This window comes from Myiozetetes cayanensis, unplaced genomic scaffold (genome assembly GCF_022539395.1).
Source record: "Myiozetetes cayanensis isolate MyiCay16 unplaced genomic scaffold, myiCay2020 scf12, whole genome shotgun sequence".
Taxonomy (NCBI): domain Eukaryota; kingdom Metazoa; phylum Chordata; class Aves; order Passeriformes; family Tyrannidae; genus Myiozetetes; species Myiozetetes cayanensis.
In genome coordinates, this window is record NW_026086826.1 from 7,825,291 (window position 1) to 7,844,124 (window position 18,834).

At 42.0% G+C, this 18,834-nt stretch overlaps 1 protein-coding gene across 4 annotated transcripts in view; it reads right to left on the bottom strand.

The window, feature by feature from the left end:
• Nucleotides 1-18,473, bottom strand: part of TTC39A (tetratricopeptide repeat domain 39A) — a 45,233-nt gene extending 26,760 nt beyond the window's left edge. The window contains exons 1-2 of one of the 4 annotated variants that reach the window (XM_050306868.1): nucleotides 18,455-18,473; nucleotides 6,453-6,557 (exon numbers count right to left, since the gene is read on the bottom strand). In XM_050306868.1, coding sequence (XP_050162825.1) covers nucleotides 6,453-6,517 — 65 coding nt within the window. In that variant the 5' untranslated portion in view covers nucleotides 6,518-6,557; nucleotides 18,455-18,473. Of the gene's footprint in view, nucleotides 1-6,452; nucleotides 6,558-8,464; nucleotides 8,561-8,657; nucleotides 8,869-17,735; nucleotides 17,847-18,454 lie in introns of those variants that run through there. The other 3 variants (XM_050306866.1, XM_050306865.1, XM_050306867.1) reach the window with 3 other exon arrangements.
• Between the last annotated feature and the right edge of the window lie 361 nt (nucleotides 18,474-18,834).

Genomic DNA, 18,834 nt, shown 5'->3' on the forward strand with positions numbered 1-18,834 from the left:
TCCACTGCACTACTGCTTGGAAAAAAAACCAAACACAAATCCAGTTCCAGAAATGTATCGGCCTGATGGGAACGAGGTCTAAATCAAACATAAAGGACAATGCAAATTAATCAAGAAACAGTAACAGATTGAGATTTCTACATGAAATCATGTCTGCTGCTCCAGTTTCAATAGCTCTGCAAAAAATGTACCAGTTCTGAGCTGAGGGGTAGGTATTTAACGAGCAAAGCACAGGAATTAACCATGTGGCCAACCATTCAGAGACAACAGAGGCTTTTTTAATGGAGTATCTCATGAATACTGCAACACATGACACAAATCCAGATGATATCCTTCTATTTTGGGAGAGACAGACTCAAGGAGATAAGTAACACAATACTATAAACATGGCCAAAATAGAATCTTCTTGAAACAAATCTTCCCACCAGAAGCATTAGAGTCTATGTCAAATATTACCCTTTTTTTTCCTCTTCTCCCCTTCTGCCAACCTTCCATCCCAATCTGTTCAACTTAAATATTATTCTTTGGGGTTTCAGATAGTGCCTTTTTTGCAGAATGTAAAAAACTTTGGCATTAGTGCAAGTAAAATAATTAATTCCTATGTGCAGCCATTGCTCATCTTTCCTCTCCCAGGACAGAGGGTTTTATATATTGCACATATTTAAAGCATTCAGCCAGTACCTATGTCTGGTATAATCCTCTGCAAATGAATCAAAATGTCTTTGGGCACTGAGATTTAATAAAGATGACTTGAGAAATATGTTGAAGGGCAAGCTCAGATAAATTCCTAGCACAGAAACTCTCTGTAGGCCTTGCTAATCCACCCCTGACAAACAGCATGACTTAAGACAAATACTGCTAAGGAGCAACAACTGCTATTTTAATTGTTTACACTCTAGAACGGATCAGATAGCTCTGAATGGCAGGGAATATTCAAAAATACTTGCAGTCAAACAAGGATATCCTTTTCACAAAATCTCCACCCTCAGCACACCTGTTCTCAAAACATGTACTTCAGGTGTCTCTCAAGACAAGAAAATAACTCCATTTTCTTTTCCTTCCAAGGAGCAAGTGGTGTGCCAGCAACGTGCCCTTGGCAAAACCAGGGCTGCACTGAGAGCAGTGTTGCTGTCTGAACATTGGGAAAATCTTCTTTACTATCAGGGTGACCATGCACTGGCACATGTCATCTAGAGAGCTTGTAGAGTCTGTATCCTTGGAGACATTCTGGACACAATCCTGTGCCTAGGTGGCCCTGCTTGACTATGTGACCTCCTGAGGTCTCTTCCAACCTCAACTACTCCAATTCTTTGGTTTTGTTTCAAGGAGAAAAGCCAGACTTTAAAGACACCTCAGTCCATTTGATTCCATCCCTGGAAAGGCACCTGCCTCCCCAAGTTTTAATAACTGGACCGAACTGAAAGACAAATTCATGGATAACTTCAGACAACCCTACATTAAGCAATGAGCTTATAACTCACCATTGTGACTTGGATGCCTCTAAATTTTCTAATAATTTGTATATTATTATGCCTTAATTACTTTCCTCAATGGATTGCAACACCCTTAAATATCCTTAGGCTTAGGAGTCCCTGATGTTTGCTTAGTATTTTCCAGAATCAAAAAATAAACCTTGTCTACACCTAAAGCAACCCCCTCTCAATGACATTAAGCAATAAAATAACCAAAGAACAATACAAGTGGTGATAAATCCTGACCTCCTTTGTGTATATATATATATTTTGAGATCTAGGGATTAAAATACCACCTAGTGTTGGTGCTGGCAGCATTACACAGGTGCTTCCCTTGCCTCACACCATCAAGGGCTACTTTTTCCAATACACTGGTACAGAGCAGGTTGGTTGCACTGAAGAATTTTGCAGTGCACATCTTTAAACTTCACCGCAGTCTGTGCTCTGTGGCTGCCCTTAATTCCTACTTGCCCTCACCATCTAAACCAATCTAGCAGAAGAGCTCTTTTGGGAAATCACCCAGTGCCATAAGTGCTATAAACCCCACACTATGCTCACATCCATCTCATTTGCAAGGTAAGAAGAACAGAGAGATAATAGAGAAATTAATTTAAAATCCAGTGGAGTCAGGACAGCTCTGTCTTGGCCTCACACATCATGATTTTTTCAGTACACTGATAATGAAAAGTAGGGAAAAAAGAGAACATATTATAAAATGCCAGTCTGATGAAGTGTTCCTGTTTGTTTGATTATTCATCAGCCTCAGTGCAGAAAAACACACTTCATCTTGTATTTCCTAAACTAAAACCCTTCCAGAGGTTTAAATTCAAAGCACAGGGGAGGGACTGAAATAGTACCCTTTCAAAACTATAGAAATTTGCTTTCAAAATCAAAGTAAATAAATATTAACTTCACTGCACTAAAAGGAAAATTGGTTCTATTTACGTATATGTGATGAAGATTTCTCTATCCAGTAATTTGTTTCTGATACCAAATCACCCCTTCCCTAATCAATGGTTTCATCCATGTTGCTTCTAATATTTGAAGGAGATAGTAATTAATGTCTGTCATTAGTCAACTGGTATTTATCAACATTCAAATTTTTATATGCCTGTAGAAATGCCACCAAATGTAACTTATCTATGTTATTTCTACTAATCATACAATTAAAGTTGCCAGTTACATCCTGGTGTATTGCCAGGAGTTTTAAGGCCTGGGTTTTATATGGATGGATACAGAATGAAACTTAATAGCTTTTTATTTTCCTTCTTTTGATTCCTCAGCAGCACTTTCCTCAGGACACTGTTGGAGTTAACAAGCCCGTATGACATAAATACAACTAATATTGTGATTAATAACTTATTCCAGTAGTTGGTATCACATGACTGAATAAGAGGATTATAAGTAATATCTTCAGGCACTTATGGAGTTCTGCCACATGCCTCTTCTCCAGCTTTGGTGCAGCACTGCCCTTTCTTGGAGCTGGTTGGAGAACACTTTTATTCCTGCTGGAAAACAAGTGCTTAAGTGAGGACAGTGACAGCTCTCCAGCTGAAGTCAAAAAGCTGACCTCAGAATTAACCTGGGTCTAGTAATCTTTTGTGAAAAACACAGTGCCCAAAATCTTTTTTTGGCTAAGCCGTTTCCCAAAATTTGGAATCTGATAAGTTCTTCCAGCTAAAAGAAGAAACTAATAATTAAGTCAGGTTTTGGTAGCAATTTATTTATTAACTATAAAACTGGTGTTCTTCCAGACTTCAGGCATAAAAAGATAGAAAACCCTAGAAAAAATAACCTTTTTCATGTTCTTGACATTCTTCACAGTAAATAGCTAACTCAAGCTTTCTGCAGAGCTGTGCAACTTATTTATCCAAACACAGTGTAGGGCTTCATCTTACCTCTCTGTGCTTCCCCTTATTCTTTCACCACTCTCTGTTAGATAATCTCACATCTTTGTGAGATCAGTTCCCAGAGAAATCTCCTCCACCCCACTGAACAATCTCATGTTTGTTTTTGTTGTACAAGGTCAGGACCATTCCACCACACCATGAAGACAGCCATTACAAAAGGTTGCCATTCCTTAGTAACCTCTTTAAACTTTTTAAAGATCAGAATATACAAGATAACATTTAATATTGTAAAATGGGCATATATTTTAAAATTCCAATGATAGTAACTCTTACTACAGTAAGAGTAGTAACAGAGCTCTACTATTCCAACACGATTGTCATAACTACCTGAGCAGTAACACGATCTCTTCACACCTACCTGAGATACTCCCACATCAAATGACTGAATTTACCTTTCAAACACGGTCATTCTAGAATTAATATTCCACCAAACAACACCAAATGCTTTTTGGAGTCTATTTTCAGAATAAAGTCAACTGCCTGGAATGAATCCTTGCTGTATTGTTCCTACAATACTGCAAGCAGCAACACCCGTGCTGTAGCTCATCCGATGGTCCAGATAATTCTGTCATGAATTTGTCTTATTCACCATTCTCCCAATTGATTTGACATCAACAAACCATCAGGTGATTATGCCCTGCTTCCCTTTAGGATAATTATTAAAATATTGTCCTGGGAAGGGGAGTTCTCACCAGAATCAACTCTTTAATTTATTATCTGTTTGCAATGACACAAGGGTTAAAATCCAGTCAGCATTTAATCAATTTACTGTGTCTCAGGGTTGAGAAGGATGATGAGATTTTTCTTCTCCACTCCAGTGACTGACAGTTCCAGTGTTACTCATGGTTACAGTTAACACACCATATATTGAAAATCACTGCTGTGCTTGGTGACTGCATTTAAGGAATTTCTTAAGAGTTCTTAGATACAGTGTAAGTACTCCATATAAAAGATTAATTTAATCAAACTTACTACAGAAAGCACAAGATAATCAGAACCCACTGTTGTACTAAGATTGCTAATGATAATAAAGAATATTGACTCTAAAAGCTAAAAGGTAGCTCAGGAAACAAGAAAGGTTATATAACATGAAACTAAAACACCAGATGTATTTTTCTATGAAATGAGATCTCTTCATTATGATGGATTTGCTTTTCTAACAGGAAAAAAAGAGCTTTACCTCAACACAAGTCTAGACACCATCCTCAGATATTTATTTTTAAGCTGCTAGGAAAACTCTTCTGATTTTAACTCTCATGCGTTGCCAAATCTGCTGTTAGCTTCACATGGTACAAATTAGTTGAAAATACACTTATTGTGGAAGCCAAAAGTGAGTAATTTAATGAATCTGCACTAATGTAACACAGAGCAGAGTATCTCCTACACCATAAGCATTAAACCTGCAAAAATCTATGATATGAAATTCTTCACAAGCATACAAAAACTGGAAAGTATTTCTCCAAACAAAGATAGTATGTTTATGGACTGTGGAAACCAATTTCAAATCTCAGCACACTAAAAGGGAACCGATGGCTCCTAAAGAAAATCCACAGTACTACTATGTGGAGTACTCCCCTCTCTACAACTCTTCTCATTCCTTAAAGAGGTGGACTGTGTCCACCAGTGGATATCATCAGTGGGGAAATTTAGCATCCTGTTTCTCTGCTGCACTCACAAAAATCATGTCTGTATTTCCCTCACTGGCAAAGGCAACAAGAATAAGGGCCTCCTCATAACAACAGGTTAGCATGGAAAATTGCTTTCAAAATGGGTTTGCAGTGTGGAATATAGTCAGGTATAAAAACAGAGTATCAGCTCATGAAATATGCTCTGCAGAGCCCAGCTAAAGCTGAATGAAAACCACATGCAACAGAAGAAAAATGGATTTACAGAAAAAAATGACCCACAGCCTCACTAGCTTTTGCAGTGTTTTGGAAACCCCCTTCAATAAAATACCTCCTTATTTTATGCTAAGCACTGAGTAAGCATTTCCAGATGGGCACAGGGGCTTTACTGTCAGAATTTAATGAAAACACAGTTTTTCTTCTTACTGTTTTTATTATATCTTCTGATGATATATAAACACTAAATAACACTCTGAATAAAACCAGCATTATTAATACAGCTGACACTACAATTTATCATGAATGTCTTTCCCAGAATGTCCTTACATGGTTAAGCTACAGATTATGGCATCAAGTATGAGGCTGATACCTCAGCAAAGCAGATATGTAGCATTCACTGTAGTTACCCTGACATGTAGCAATTACCTACAAATTTTACTTGTTTCATATTCCAGTGTCCTAAAAGAAGGCATGATGTAATTTGCTGATGGCTCAAAAACAAATGGAGCAAATAGGGTGGGTGGGGGGAAATCTGAATTAACCACAGACTGCAACAAGAGCTCAGGTAACATCGGGACAGGGCATGACAGATCACAGACACTGGGAGACAACAGATTTCAGAAACTATTTTATGATCTCACTGCTTGCAGCTGGGCCACTCATTAAATGTAGGACTGCAACATAATTAGGAAACAGAGTGCGTGACCACAGTGCTGAATTGCAAAATGAGCTGTGAGAAGGTTTCTGCAAATGGTTATTAAAAAACATTGACAAAAAAAAGAATTCCTACCTAATGTGACTCAAACCTTCAATTCATGGTCAGTTGCTAATTTAGACACAAAATTATAGATTTTTAAATTTTCAGAATATGCAGAAAAATATGGGAAAGGAGGCAAAAATAAAAGGTGATAGAGAATGGTTCTCATTCTTGCAGGAGCAAGAATCTCATATACTGCACTACAGTTGAAGGGTTACTTCTCTGGACATCAATTCCTTACTTCTGGCAGATACTTTTGATCAGTCTTGTTATTTACTCACCCAAGTGTAAAGCACTTATCTGTCTTCCCCAAAACTTAACACATCAACTTACCACCCCCTTCTGAATCAAAACCATAAAGACTTATCAATTATTAACAGAGAACCAGCTGTCTAGTCAAAAATCTCCTGAGAGATGGTGAAGCAAAGAAAAATAAACAGAGGAAAACTAGTAAAACTTATCAACTTACTTTGCTTGTAAAGAAGCCAAAGCATCTGAGAATTTGTTGTTAAGAAATAAATCCAGAGCTGCCATACATTCACGCAGTGCCACGTTGAGGTCTGATGTAGGTGACCTGCCAGAAGAGACAATAAACTCAGCACATCTGTTCTCCTTCTACCAGCGCATTACTGCTACATTTGAACTCCCTTCTTCAGTTCCAGCCTTATTGCCATGCATAACCTGCTATTCCATTTCTAGGGACAGCAAAAAATGCAAGTGAATTCCACTATGTTTGCGGATTTGGTTTTTTTAAAAAACTATGCCCTTACCAAGTAACACGCGAAAAGCAATTTTAAGTTTTCTATTTTCTGAAAATAAGACAAAACTGCACCTACTTGACACAAGCACTTGGACATGCAGAGGTTGCCATGTGGGAGCACAGCAATTTGATGAGCTCAGGTATCAGCACACAGGAGCACTGGGTGACGATGCACAGCTGACTGTAAGGCTGACAGACCACAGGCTGGTGACATTACGATCATGTTGTCACTTTAAGGATGAGACACTGCCAGTCTGCATCAGATTATTGTACCAACTGCTGCTGGAACACCTGCTTTAGTTCAGCTCACGTCCAGGACGTTCCTGTGCAATTGACCACTACAAACTCACAGGTGGGTTAAAATTTCAAGTTGTGCTTGCCCCTGGGAACATCACTGTCCCTAGGAAGTGCCACCACACTCAAAGAAAAAAAGGCTGCTGCTGCTGCATCTCAAAGTCAGAAGACTCTCAGTGGCTTAGTCTGGCTGTACTTTTCTCCTTTACAACATTCAGATGTCAGCCTGACCCATCACAAGGGTTCTCAGCTGGTCTTTAGGTTACTGGCAACAGGATAATACAGACCAGCTGAGTCAGTTTGGCCCAAGTTCATCACCACCAGAGCTGCTGGACAAAAAAAATCCACAGAAGAAACAATAAGGCCTTGCACTAACAAAGTTAAGGTCACCTGGCCAGTATTAGGACAGTTAAAACATCTGCATTTAATGATCAAAGAGCTATACTGCACTGATATGTTGTATACAAGTCTGTACAAAACATCCTCCAACAAAATACAAACAAATCGCCATCGTGTTCCTGACTCCAAACAGCTCTAACTAATGTGATCTATCTTGTGACTTGGACACCGTGTTAGTTCCTTAAAAATGGCACAACACAGACTGCTGAAAGCAAAAACAGAAAGCAAAGCCCTGATATCATCTTAAGGAAAAGGCAGGGGAGCACAGAGCTAGCAGATAACATCAGTAATAACCATCCACTGCAGCAGTGGTTTGGTTTTGGTTTAAGAATAATGACTGCAAAGAAATAAAGAGCATAATTGTATATATATGAAAAACTGGACTGTAGAACTGAGAAAAACACTATGTGGCATTGCTCATAGTGGCTGTTGTCATCACATTTCAGATAAACTGCAAATCCTTCTGTACCCAGGACACTCTCCAAGTGCTTTGCAAATATTGATTAACCAAGTCTTGGCATCCATCTCATACAATATGCAACATCATGTCCACCCAACTATTCTGAGCCCTACTTAATAATTAAAACTTTATCAGTTATTGCTTACATGTACCTAAAACTCCTACCTTCCTTTTTTAAACCTGTGTCCCTGAACCAAAGAGCATATTTAACACGGTAAAAAACACATTCTCATCTGTTTTAAAATATTTAGACTAGTAGCGTTTTACCTGGGCTTTTTGTTTGCTCGTTTCTTGTCATGCAGGAGAATTACCCCATTCAATACAAATAAACCTTTTCAAAATATTCCTTTGAAACAGGAAGATGACAAAGAAAAAAAAAATCACTGCTGAAGCTCAAAGCACAAATAAGATATTCATTACTTGGTATCTTGGAATAAGAATTAACAACACAGTGCCACCCACAGCAGCAGCAAAAACACAAGCTGCACGTTTTCCTCATGCTCCAAGGAAACCTGCCATCGGCTGTAGCTCCCAAGTCAAGGGCTCTAGACCTGAACACAATACACACCTTACCTAAATGCTACAAATCATCATTTGTCGCTGTTAGCAACAGGGAAGAAACACTTCAGAGTCGACAGTGCTCAGCATTTTAGCAAACTGATTAGTCATGCTTCGGTGGGCTGCAGATTCTCTCCTGCTTCCAACAGCAGGATCAGAACCGCCTCTAAGCCAAATGGAAACCGCCGTGTGCTGCTCCTTACCTTTCTGCTGAGTCTCTTGTGTTTTCTGACATAGTCATTGCAAGCCCACTCAGCGTTCAGGCACGGACATCCAGCAGCACCCGGTGCTACCGGAGCCAGCTGCGAGCGCAGGGCAGCGCCTGCTGCGGCACCGCACTCCCGACTGGACACTACGGGTGAGAGCACGGCACTGGGAGCATCACTAGCTCACCGGCACCGTCCTGCAAACGAGCAGGTTGGATGCCGGCCTGGGACACGTGAAGTTCGTACACGGCTGGATCCCGCTCAGGGAGGAGGGGCTGGCACTGCCCGCGCATCTCTGATCTACGGACCTGTCTGCAGCGAGCGGCAGCATCGCCACCTTTCATTCAGCACAAACCGGGCAGAAGCCAAATATCCCTGTAATTACAGAGCTGAGACAACAAGAATTACTGCATGTGGCAGTAATTGGAGCACATCAGGAGCCTGCAAACCAGAACGAAATTCAAGCGAGACCAGCCGACATGCAGGGCAACTGAGGCAAAACTGCTGCAAATGTGAGAAGCACACCGGCAAGAGAGACAAGCAAGTAATTCTTCCCAGCAAGGATTCTCTGTTTCAATCCATCAGCCAAACTACTGCTTGTTGTTAGTTCCTGTGCTTTTGGGAGGAACTGACACTCTACATGCTCTTTGTAAAAATCTGTCTTTATTGCCATGGAAAACGAGGAGAGTTGGCATTAACAATTTAATCAGTGGAGTGAGCTCATCTGGCTGATTTTGTTCAAAATAAAACTGTATGCTCCCAAACTGCTTTGCTGGCACATCAGCAGTACTGGCCCTGTCCATAGCTACAAGTAGCAGAAGCTGCTCATAGTCCTCTCAGTATGACAGCTGGACTGTAGAAGTTATCAGCTACAATCTACACAGATAAAATAATTTCTCCAAGAGCATCTAATGTCAAAAATTATCCACCTGCTAGATTACACAAAGCAGTACCAATAACGAAGACATACGCTGCCGAAGGAAGACCCAAAAATGATAAACCAGCAAAGGACAATTCCAGGAAGATACCCTGAATCCATTAACATTGCTGATTAAATCTCTTGCTGGTTTTATGGTATCCTGGAGAGGAAAAGCCTTGTGGTGCATTTGGTATAAAAATTACTGTAACAGGTCCACAGGTTGCCCCATTAATGACTCTATTACATGTTCCTAACAGCACTATGTACCTGGGCCACAGCAGGAGATAAAAGACATTACCAGGTTTTTTTTTTCCCCCCCCAGTTGAGAATAACTACTGGTTACAACTTAAAATTAACTAGGTGCTTCCATGGCAGGATTATGAGCTACTCTGAAAAGATTATCCATTATTCTCACTAGCTTACTGTACAATTCCTAATTAATATTGTATTCTCCAAATGGACCTTAAAGCCCTGTCTGGTGAAGGCTCTGGCTGTTTCTGCCAAGTTCTTCAAGACTTGAGTTGGCAGGTTTTTATTTGAATACCACTTCTCTAGAAACAATTATATGCTCAGACAACCTTCAGCATGAAACCTCTCCTTCCCTACACATAGCTATGTCTTCTTTTAACTAAAGAAAACAGATCTAAAAAACTAAGATCTGAAATGTTTCCAAATGTAGGCCATTTCCCCCTTGGGTTTACATGGTTCTTTCCTTTTTTGCTTGTCGGCAGCAGGTTTTGCAAGGATAGTCATGTGGTTCTCCTTGTGGTTTTACTTATGAAATCTTCATTCCCTGCCCCTCCTTTTCAAAAGAAAATAATTACATTTTCCATGGTCAAAAGGAAGGGGATGGAAGACTTTTTGAGTGTGGCAGTTACTATATTTATGCGTAATTTTATTTCACCGTGTACACGATGTTGACTGTTTTCTTACTATAAGTTTGCAGTGCATAAGCTTTATGAATTGTCACTGGGTTTTACAGACTTCAATAAAAAAACCACCTTGAACCTTGCATTGTGCAAAATGCTGAACTACTCAGTCGACCTCAGCGATTATCAGAACTTTACAAAAAAAAGGTAAGTCTGAAGTTTGTGCCTTTATAGTAATGCTTTTGATAGTAATTCAAAAGCATCTTCAGTACTGTGAAACACTGTAAGCAAGTTAAATCAGTCATATCCTAAAAGATTAATGCATTTCCCTGCCAAATCTACCTTATCTGCATAAGTCAGCTGAGGTAGCGTGCATGGGTAACTTCATGTGGAGGAAGAGAATAAAATACAGAATCAAGCACCACTAAGCTAAACTAATAAGAATGGCCAGTCTTCGCGAGCGAAGATTATTATTAAACTAAACCAATACTTGATGAGAAACCAGCACAAAGCAGCCCATGTGCTGGGGACTCCCCTCCATTATCAGGAGACTCCTGGAGCGGAGAGCAGTGGACACACACCCTGTTTCCCCAAATACAGGTTAGTTCCAAACATGTCCAGCAAGTGAGATACAAGATCAGAGAAAAGCGTTTAATGAAATGATTATATTCCTATCCCAAAGAAATTTCACAGGTAAATCTCTGTGATCGCACCAGAGACTCTGAGCTGGCTCAGTAATGACTGAGACTGCTTTCACCTTATTCAGAAACAATAACAGAACTACTCTAATAAAATTCTGGGTTCATTGATGTAATACCTGTACCACACAGTTGCCTTCTGCTCCTGCTATCCCACTGAAACACTTTTTTTTTTAATTACTATAATTTCAGCTCAAAAGTTTCCTGATAAGTAGTTTTGAGGTATTTGCTCTTTATTCTATACACCATCCTTCACTCCCTTGGTATCAAAGGTTCTCTGTGTAATACACATTTCGATAATGTTACTCTTATGTTATTAAAAGGAAGCACAAACACTCACAGTGGTGATAAACATTTCTGCATCTCTTTTAAGCCACCTGGCAGCATAACTTACTACTATGATGGTGGAGAAGAGCTAAGTATGTACAAAGAAACAACAATTAGCATTAGATTATTTCTATCATTGAATCATTAAGGTTGGAAAAGACCTCCAAGATCATCGAGTTGACCAAAAGCCACCATGTCAACCAAACCCCAGCAATCCAACTTATCCTTACAAAGAGATCTAGAGGGCGGCTTCTTGCCACGTGGTCAGAAAAAGAAAGCAATAAATTCTTAAACAACCTCCTTACAGAATATTAAATGGAACTGAAAAGAAATTAGTCTCACGTGCCCAAAGGACCTTCATTTTATCCAAAGAGGATATTAAACCATATTAAACCACAACACCGTGTTGCTCCCTACCAACACTGTGCCTCTCGGGCTACCAAAACTTCACCCGTTCACACACGCGAGGAGCCTCCCAGAGCACATTTCAAAGGTCTGCGTTTCAGTACGAAGGAAACTTCCCCGTCAGCCACCCAGCAGCCACTCTGGCAGCCACACTCCCACCACCTGAGCTGGGACCGAAGCCCCCTCACAGCTACACCCACAGTCAAGCCAGGTTTCCTTACCGGCTCGACACCTGGTTTCCCATCGCAGTCTCAGATGTGCCAATCCTCAGAATAACTTAACCTCGGTGCGATAAATCTATAACAAAATAACAGCTCGAGCTGGTGCCTCTGAGGAGGGACCTGGACAAAGGAACCCCTGGGCTTTTATACCCTCACAGCCCAAGGGCGGGGGAAGTCTGAGGGTTATTGTCTCCTCCTGTACCTCCGAGCACGCGGTCCCCTGGCTGGGCCCTTTGTTGTGCAAAGGGTGGGCACTTCACGGCCTCTTGGCTGGGGCTCCTGCCCCCCAGAGCTCAACCTGCAGCTGCACCCAGAGCTGCCGGCACCTCAACAGGCCCGTCCAGCACAGGAACACAACCCGGCTGGCTCATCCATGGGCCACCACGTGGCGTGGGAAGCACCATAACTGACCACCAGGATGCCCTTCCCATCGCTTGGTTTCACAAAGATCACAGCTGAATATAGAAACGCTTGCCATGACACCCATTTTCTGTTCTCCTAATGCTGGATAATCACAGAGACATCAGGAGATACCAGGGTTACCTCCTTTAGCTTTTTCAAGTTTGCCAGGTCATTCCTAAATCAAACTGCTATTTTTCTAAATAGATGACTGCTTTTGAGCAACGTGCTGTAAAAGCTAGGAGGCTGAAAAAAATATGCCTACATTCAAAGAAAACAAAAAGCACATCACTTGGGAAGAATTCTTTTCCTCTTCTGCAAACATTTCCAAACCCACATGAGATCAGAAATAATCTTGGATGAAAAGAACAAGTAAGCAGTTCTCACAATAATTTGTTACTATTCAGTTTTGAGACAATACAGAAATTTCTTCCTAATTCAAAAGCAAATAAGTTAATGCAAGAAAATTAATTCTACCGTATCCCTTCCTGTTCTATGTGCCAAGCTGGTAATACCTCAGCATTTATCTTTCTGTGTTCTTGAACAGTTTTCTGGCCCACAACGAAGACTCCTCGGCGCTGCAGAAATGCCATTACTTCAACAACAAAGCAACTGGAAAGGTTTCAATATTCATGTTCTCCAAATATATGTGCATAGGGACACAACAGTGATGCAATTCTGGAATTCAGGATATCTTAGCATTTCAAGTTGTACATGGAGTATGACACCATTTATTTTTGAGGTTAACTCAGCTCTCAGACCACTGAGTTATTGATGCCTCAGCAATGTCAAAGGTCTTTTGCTAAGAAGATACTCAAGATTTTGGCCCTTCTGTTCCAGCAAAGGCTCACAAAGCAAAGGGATGTGGCAAAGCAGACAAGTGAGCAGCAAAAAGACCAGGGAATTGGCAGACTTGTGTTCTGCCTCTGGTCCATGTTTAACTTGGACCAAGCAGGATCTAGGCTGCAATACATTCACAGTTCTCATCCTTATTTGAACAGGCAAACAATGCAATAAATTCATTAAGATAGGTTTGTTCAGACAAATAAAAAGTATTGGTGTCATTTCTGCAGTTCCCTTTCCTTGTTGTACTACCAGGACTGCTCACAGAGGGCTCAAGGCACCACTGTGGGTGATTTCTCCCAGTTAGTAGAGATGCCTGCATCAAACAGAATGAAGACACACAATATAGTCTGGTAAATTGCAAATTACAAATTATCAACCCAAGCATCCTGCGAACTGCACTAACCTATTGGAATGTACCAATTAAAAATTACCTCACACGGAGTCAACATTGAAATAAAACAAATATACTCAGCATCACAGAAATTTACAGGATAGCTGCAGTCAAGAGTAAATTTTAATCAAAAAATCAGGCCACATTAATACTTAGCAAGCTTTAATAGCTCTTCTTTTTCAACTCAAATGCTCTACAATCTTTGTCACTTTGAAGGTCACGTGATTCATATCATGCCTGTGTTTTTTTAAAAGGTCTTTAGACAACCTTACAATACCCACTTGCTCTTTTCTCCAAGTCCTCTGACTTCTCTCACTTTTACTGCCTCCAGTCAACCTACACTTCTGATATAGTTACCCTCAATTTTTAAAGGTCTAACTCTCATCTTATTAAAACTAATGAGAAATCAACAAGAGTTGCACTGGAGCACTAACATGCAATGGTATTGAGCACATTTAGGTACCCAGGAAACAAACAAAAAATCATGGAAAAAAAAAAAAGGAAGTTCACCATGCCACATTCATGTTAGGAAGCCAGAAGAAAAATCTCTGAGATTCGTTTTTCTAAAGACTGGAAGATCAGGGCAGAGGTCTGTATTACTTCTGAAACAAGACTCAGGGAGAATTTAGAGAGGGATGTTATGTAATTTCCCCTTTTGGTTGAATTCTGCATTATCCAGCAATGATAAAGGCTGACTGGTAGGTAACAGGATCGTTACCTGTGCATCTTCAGCAGTTTGTAAAGTCTGGTTTGTACTTGTTTACGCTGACTTAGACATCGCTTCTCTCACACTTCAGTGGGGTGATGGAAAAGACCGAAACACTCATTTTGGCACAAAAGGTATTTTCCTGCAATACTTGAGCTGAAATGTTTATCGGTTTGGTTTTTGGTTTTGTTTGTTTGTTTGGGTTTTTTTCTGTTGTTAAATCTGTGCAAAGCACAATTCCACTGCTGAACAGTACCTTAGGCTCTCATAAACATAATATATAGGAATTACACAAAATACTTGAACAAATAGGGGACTGTTGCTTTGACTTTATTCATCCCTTTACATGATATGTCAGATTATGTTTCCCTGAGAGCTTCCAACAACCTGACTTTGTACTTCAGAAGTCATCTGCAAAGCATACTTCACAGTACCTTGACCAATAACAATGCCACTTTCTCTCCAATTAAATAAAAATTCAAGCAAGGCACCTTTATAACTCTCTTGAACCTGCCTACTGAATCAATACTCAAGAACAGAAAAGAAGTACTAGTAGCAAAGTTGTCTTGGCACTACACACCGCTAAAGCCATTTTTTGAAGAGTTATTCTTTAGCACAATGGCTTCAAGAAGAAAATAGTTATTATTCTCTCCATTTCAGAGCACAGAAACAACTAAGGAAGCTACCTGAGGATAAAAAACCAAGAAATAAAAACCAAAAGAAACAAGGCTGCTTTTGAACTCAGAACCAAAACAGTCTGGGATTTTTCTGTATTTTTCCCCCTTTCTGACAGGAAACATGGACTGGTCAAACTTAAAAACTTTGATGCAGATGCAGTGAGAAGATTTCATCAGCTCAGGATGGCAATTTTAGTTAGAGAGAAAAGTAAAATGACATGTAAGTTCATCACTGCATTCTGCTTGATTTGCATTTGAGCTTCCAGCCAATATGTCAAGAATATCTGAATGACCATCCTAACATTCAGATTCAACTGTCTGCTGAAAATTGCTTTTTCACAAAAGATGACTGAAGCTGAAAATCTGCAAAATGGGAGGTCATTTTTCATCACCCCTACTCCAAAAATCTGGTGTTTACTTTTTATTTCCAACTCGTCCACTAGACCATTGTGTCCTCTAACTCTGAGCTAATAATCTCAATCTATTCTCAAAACATACCTGAAACCTAAGAAACCACAAGCTCAGCCCTGCAAAAACACTGCCTAGGAGCTTAATGGGGGGTTTTAAAGGAGGGTTTTAAGGAAAATGTGAACTACAATGTGGAAATTGTAGTATTTCCCCACAAATTAGCCAAAATCCGGATTTATATGTTTTCAACACTTTGTAGCACAGTAACTGAAACATCTGAATCCCTTTAGATCCCAGTGCAGTGTAACCCTGGAATGGGAGAGCTGGTTCCAGTAGATGGAGCTCCAGAAAGGGAACAAGGACCCAACTTCTCCAGCAGCTTCAGTAACACAGACTTTCAGGACAACCCGCCCAGTCTAGAAAAGTTCACCAAGCTCCTTCCTGCTTCTACAGGAATGTTTGCAATATTTTTGCAAACATTCTTCCCCACATTCAAAACTTCCTGAAGCGCAACATAACCAAAACCTCTCAGCCTGCTGCTACTGTCAGCACAAATACAACACCTGGAGGTCATTTAGTGATGCAATTTAAAGTCATTACTGCAAACACAGGGCCCACCTTTCTACCCTGGAGTTAAAAAAAAAATAAATATTTAAAAAATTAGTGGTCCAGTAAAGAATTATCAAGACAGAATATGGCAACAAAATTTTATAAAGCTCCTAAAAAAAAAATCTCAGAATTATAGAGGGTTGGAAAGGACCTTAAAGACCATCTTGTTCCAACCCCCTACCAAGGGCAGGGACACTTTCCTCTAGACCAGGTTGTTCAGAGCCCTGTCCAACCTGGCCTTGAACACTTCCAGGTATGGGGTTATTATATATATAAATACTAACACCTGTCATTTGGGATCATTAGCAGGTCCAACAGTCTGGATTTTTAAATCCTATAGGATTTTGCTGCTTTAAATGCCACTAGACCACCTCCTTTGGTCGCTGTAATAACTCAAACGTTAATATCAATGCCACCAAAAATGAGCATAATTGAGTAGCTTACACAGTCTAAAGTTTTCCATCGTGATTTCTGCAGATGAACTAAAGCCTCAGGTTCACATTTGCTGTTTTCAACTTTAAGATAAAGGGAAGGCATGCAGGCAGAGACAGAGCACACCACTGCTCCCAACACTCCATGAAGAACCACGAACAGATACACTACCACTCTTCTAAGAAGTGATTTGCTGACCTCTCCAACAACTGCACTCTTAAAAGCTTCTACTCCTGCACAGATTATAAAGCAGATTATCACAAAAGTCTGATGCCAAATGGAAAATCCACAGCAAGACCTTTAATACAGCCACGTCTAAAATTTAACACACCGTCATCAGCAGGGAAGAATGTTATTTACAGACTGATTCAGCTTTAGAAGAAAAGATTCTCTCTCACGCACACAAGGGAAGTTTATGTATTTTAGGGGCAGTGGGAGTGCACACTGGAATGGAGAAAGTTATCCACCTGCAGCTCGTTCATGAGGGCGAGCAAGAAGGTATTGAGTTACAGAGTAATTAGGGCCGGTGTTGCGCTGTCAAGGTGTGTTGCAAGCTATGCAAACAGGAGCTCAAGGAAAAGGATCTGATCTTCCACGGTCTTCCACAGACATGACACGCTCTTCAACACCCCTTTGAAGCCCAAAGTCAATTTGCATGTAACTACTGAAGGGCTGCTGCGCAGGTATGAAATTAGCTTAAGCTAATGCTTTTGTCCAAGGAGAAAGAAAAAGCCCCGAAAGTGCAAAAGCCAGTTTGTACCCCCGCAGTCGCTGCGGTCGGGGGGGAGCCAGGGGAAGGGGTGTCAGCGAGCACACAGGTGGTCAGGGCCGGCTGCTGTGTCAGCCTGGTGGCCACAGCGGCCCGAGGGGTGGCCCGGTCCCCACCTGGGCAGCCCCAGGCCCGCGGGGATGGGACGAGGCGCCTCAACCCGCAGAGGCACCGACCGCCCGTCGGGGGCGGTTCAGCGGGGCCCAAACTCGACTGACCGGCCCCAGACGCGGGGAACCCTCCGCCCTCGCCCCCCTCCAGCACCCGGACCATCCTCTCCCGATGGGCTCATCCCACCGCTCATCCCGCCCGGCCCGGAGCATCCCCAGAGCGCCCGGGGAGGCGGCGCTGCCCCCCGGGGACCCCCGGCCCGGCCCCCGCCCCGCCCCAGCCCCGTACCGGGCGCCGGCGCTGCCGGCCGGGCGGGACTCCATGGAGGCGTCGCGATGGGCAGCGGGGAGGACGGGCAGGGCTGGCGCTGCTGCTGCTGCTGCTGCTCCCGGCGGCCGCCGCAGCCGCCTCGCATGGTGTGGAGCGGCGGCAGCCGGAGCTCGGCGCATGTTCGGGCAGGGCCGGGCCGGGCCGGGCGGAGGGGCCGCCCCCGCAGGTGAGCGGCTGCGGCAGCGCCCGCCCCCGCCGGCATGGGATGGGATGGGATGGGATGGGATGGGATGGAATGGAATGGCATGGGATGGGATGGGATGGGATGATGGCATGGGATGCCCCGGGGTGACGGTACCACCGCAGCGCTCGGGCGGGACCCGGGCGTGTCGCCCCGCACCGCTGCGAAGGGCTGAGGGGAGGGCAGGCAGCACTGCTGGGTGCTGGAATTGGAGTCGTTCGTTCCCCTCCGGAGCAAGAGCACGAGGAGAATACCATTCCTATTTAGCCAGTTTTCAATTAGCCTGCGCTCTGTACCTGCTGCCACGGCGGGATGTGCCTGGGTGCACCCCCTGCCCCCCAGAAGAGGGGTCGGCGAGTTGTACCACAGGTGTAACACCTCACAGTGCTCACCCCTCCGATGGGTCAGGTTGTTAACAGATTATTTATGTATTTATTTTGTTCATAAACATAAAATGAATATGCAAATAAATATTTCATTTAAAAATGTAACTCACCTCTCTTGTTAAAGAAAACTAAACCCACTGAAATTGCAAGTAGATACGCAATACTGGAAGAATTGTTTTGCTTTGGCGATTACATATGTTATAATCATATAAATCACGCAGCTTTGGGGTTACAGGGATAACAGTTCAAAAAAGATTAACAAAAGAAAGGAGCCTGTGGAAGGAAATGAACTGGGGAGAGAAGGCAAAGGTATACACGGCCGAGGGAGTGGCAGGACAAACAGAAGGACTGGGTTGACATAAAGAAACAATGGGCACATTAACGGGAACAGTGGGTGTAGAAGGTTAAAAAAAGAAAGAATTTATTAGCTGCACACCGACAATGTGGCTCGTGATGTGAGGAACAAGAAGGAGGTGGCAGGCCTGCCCCA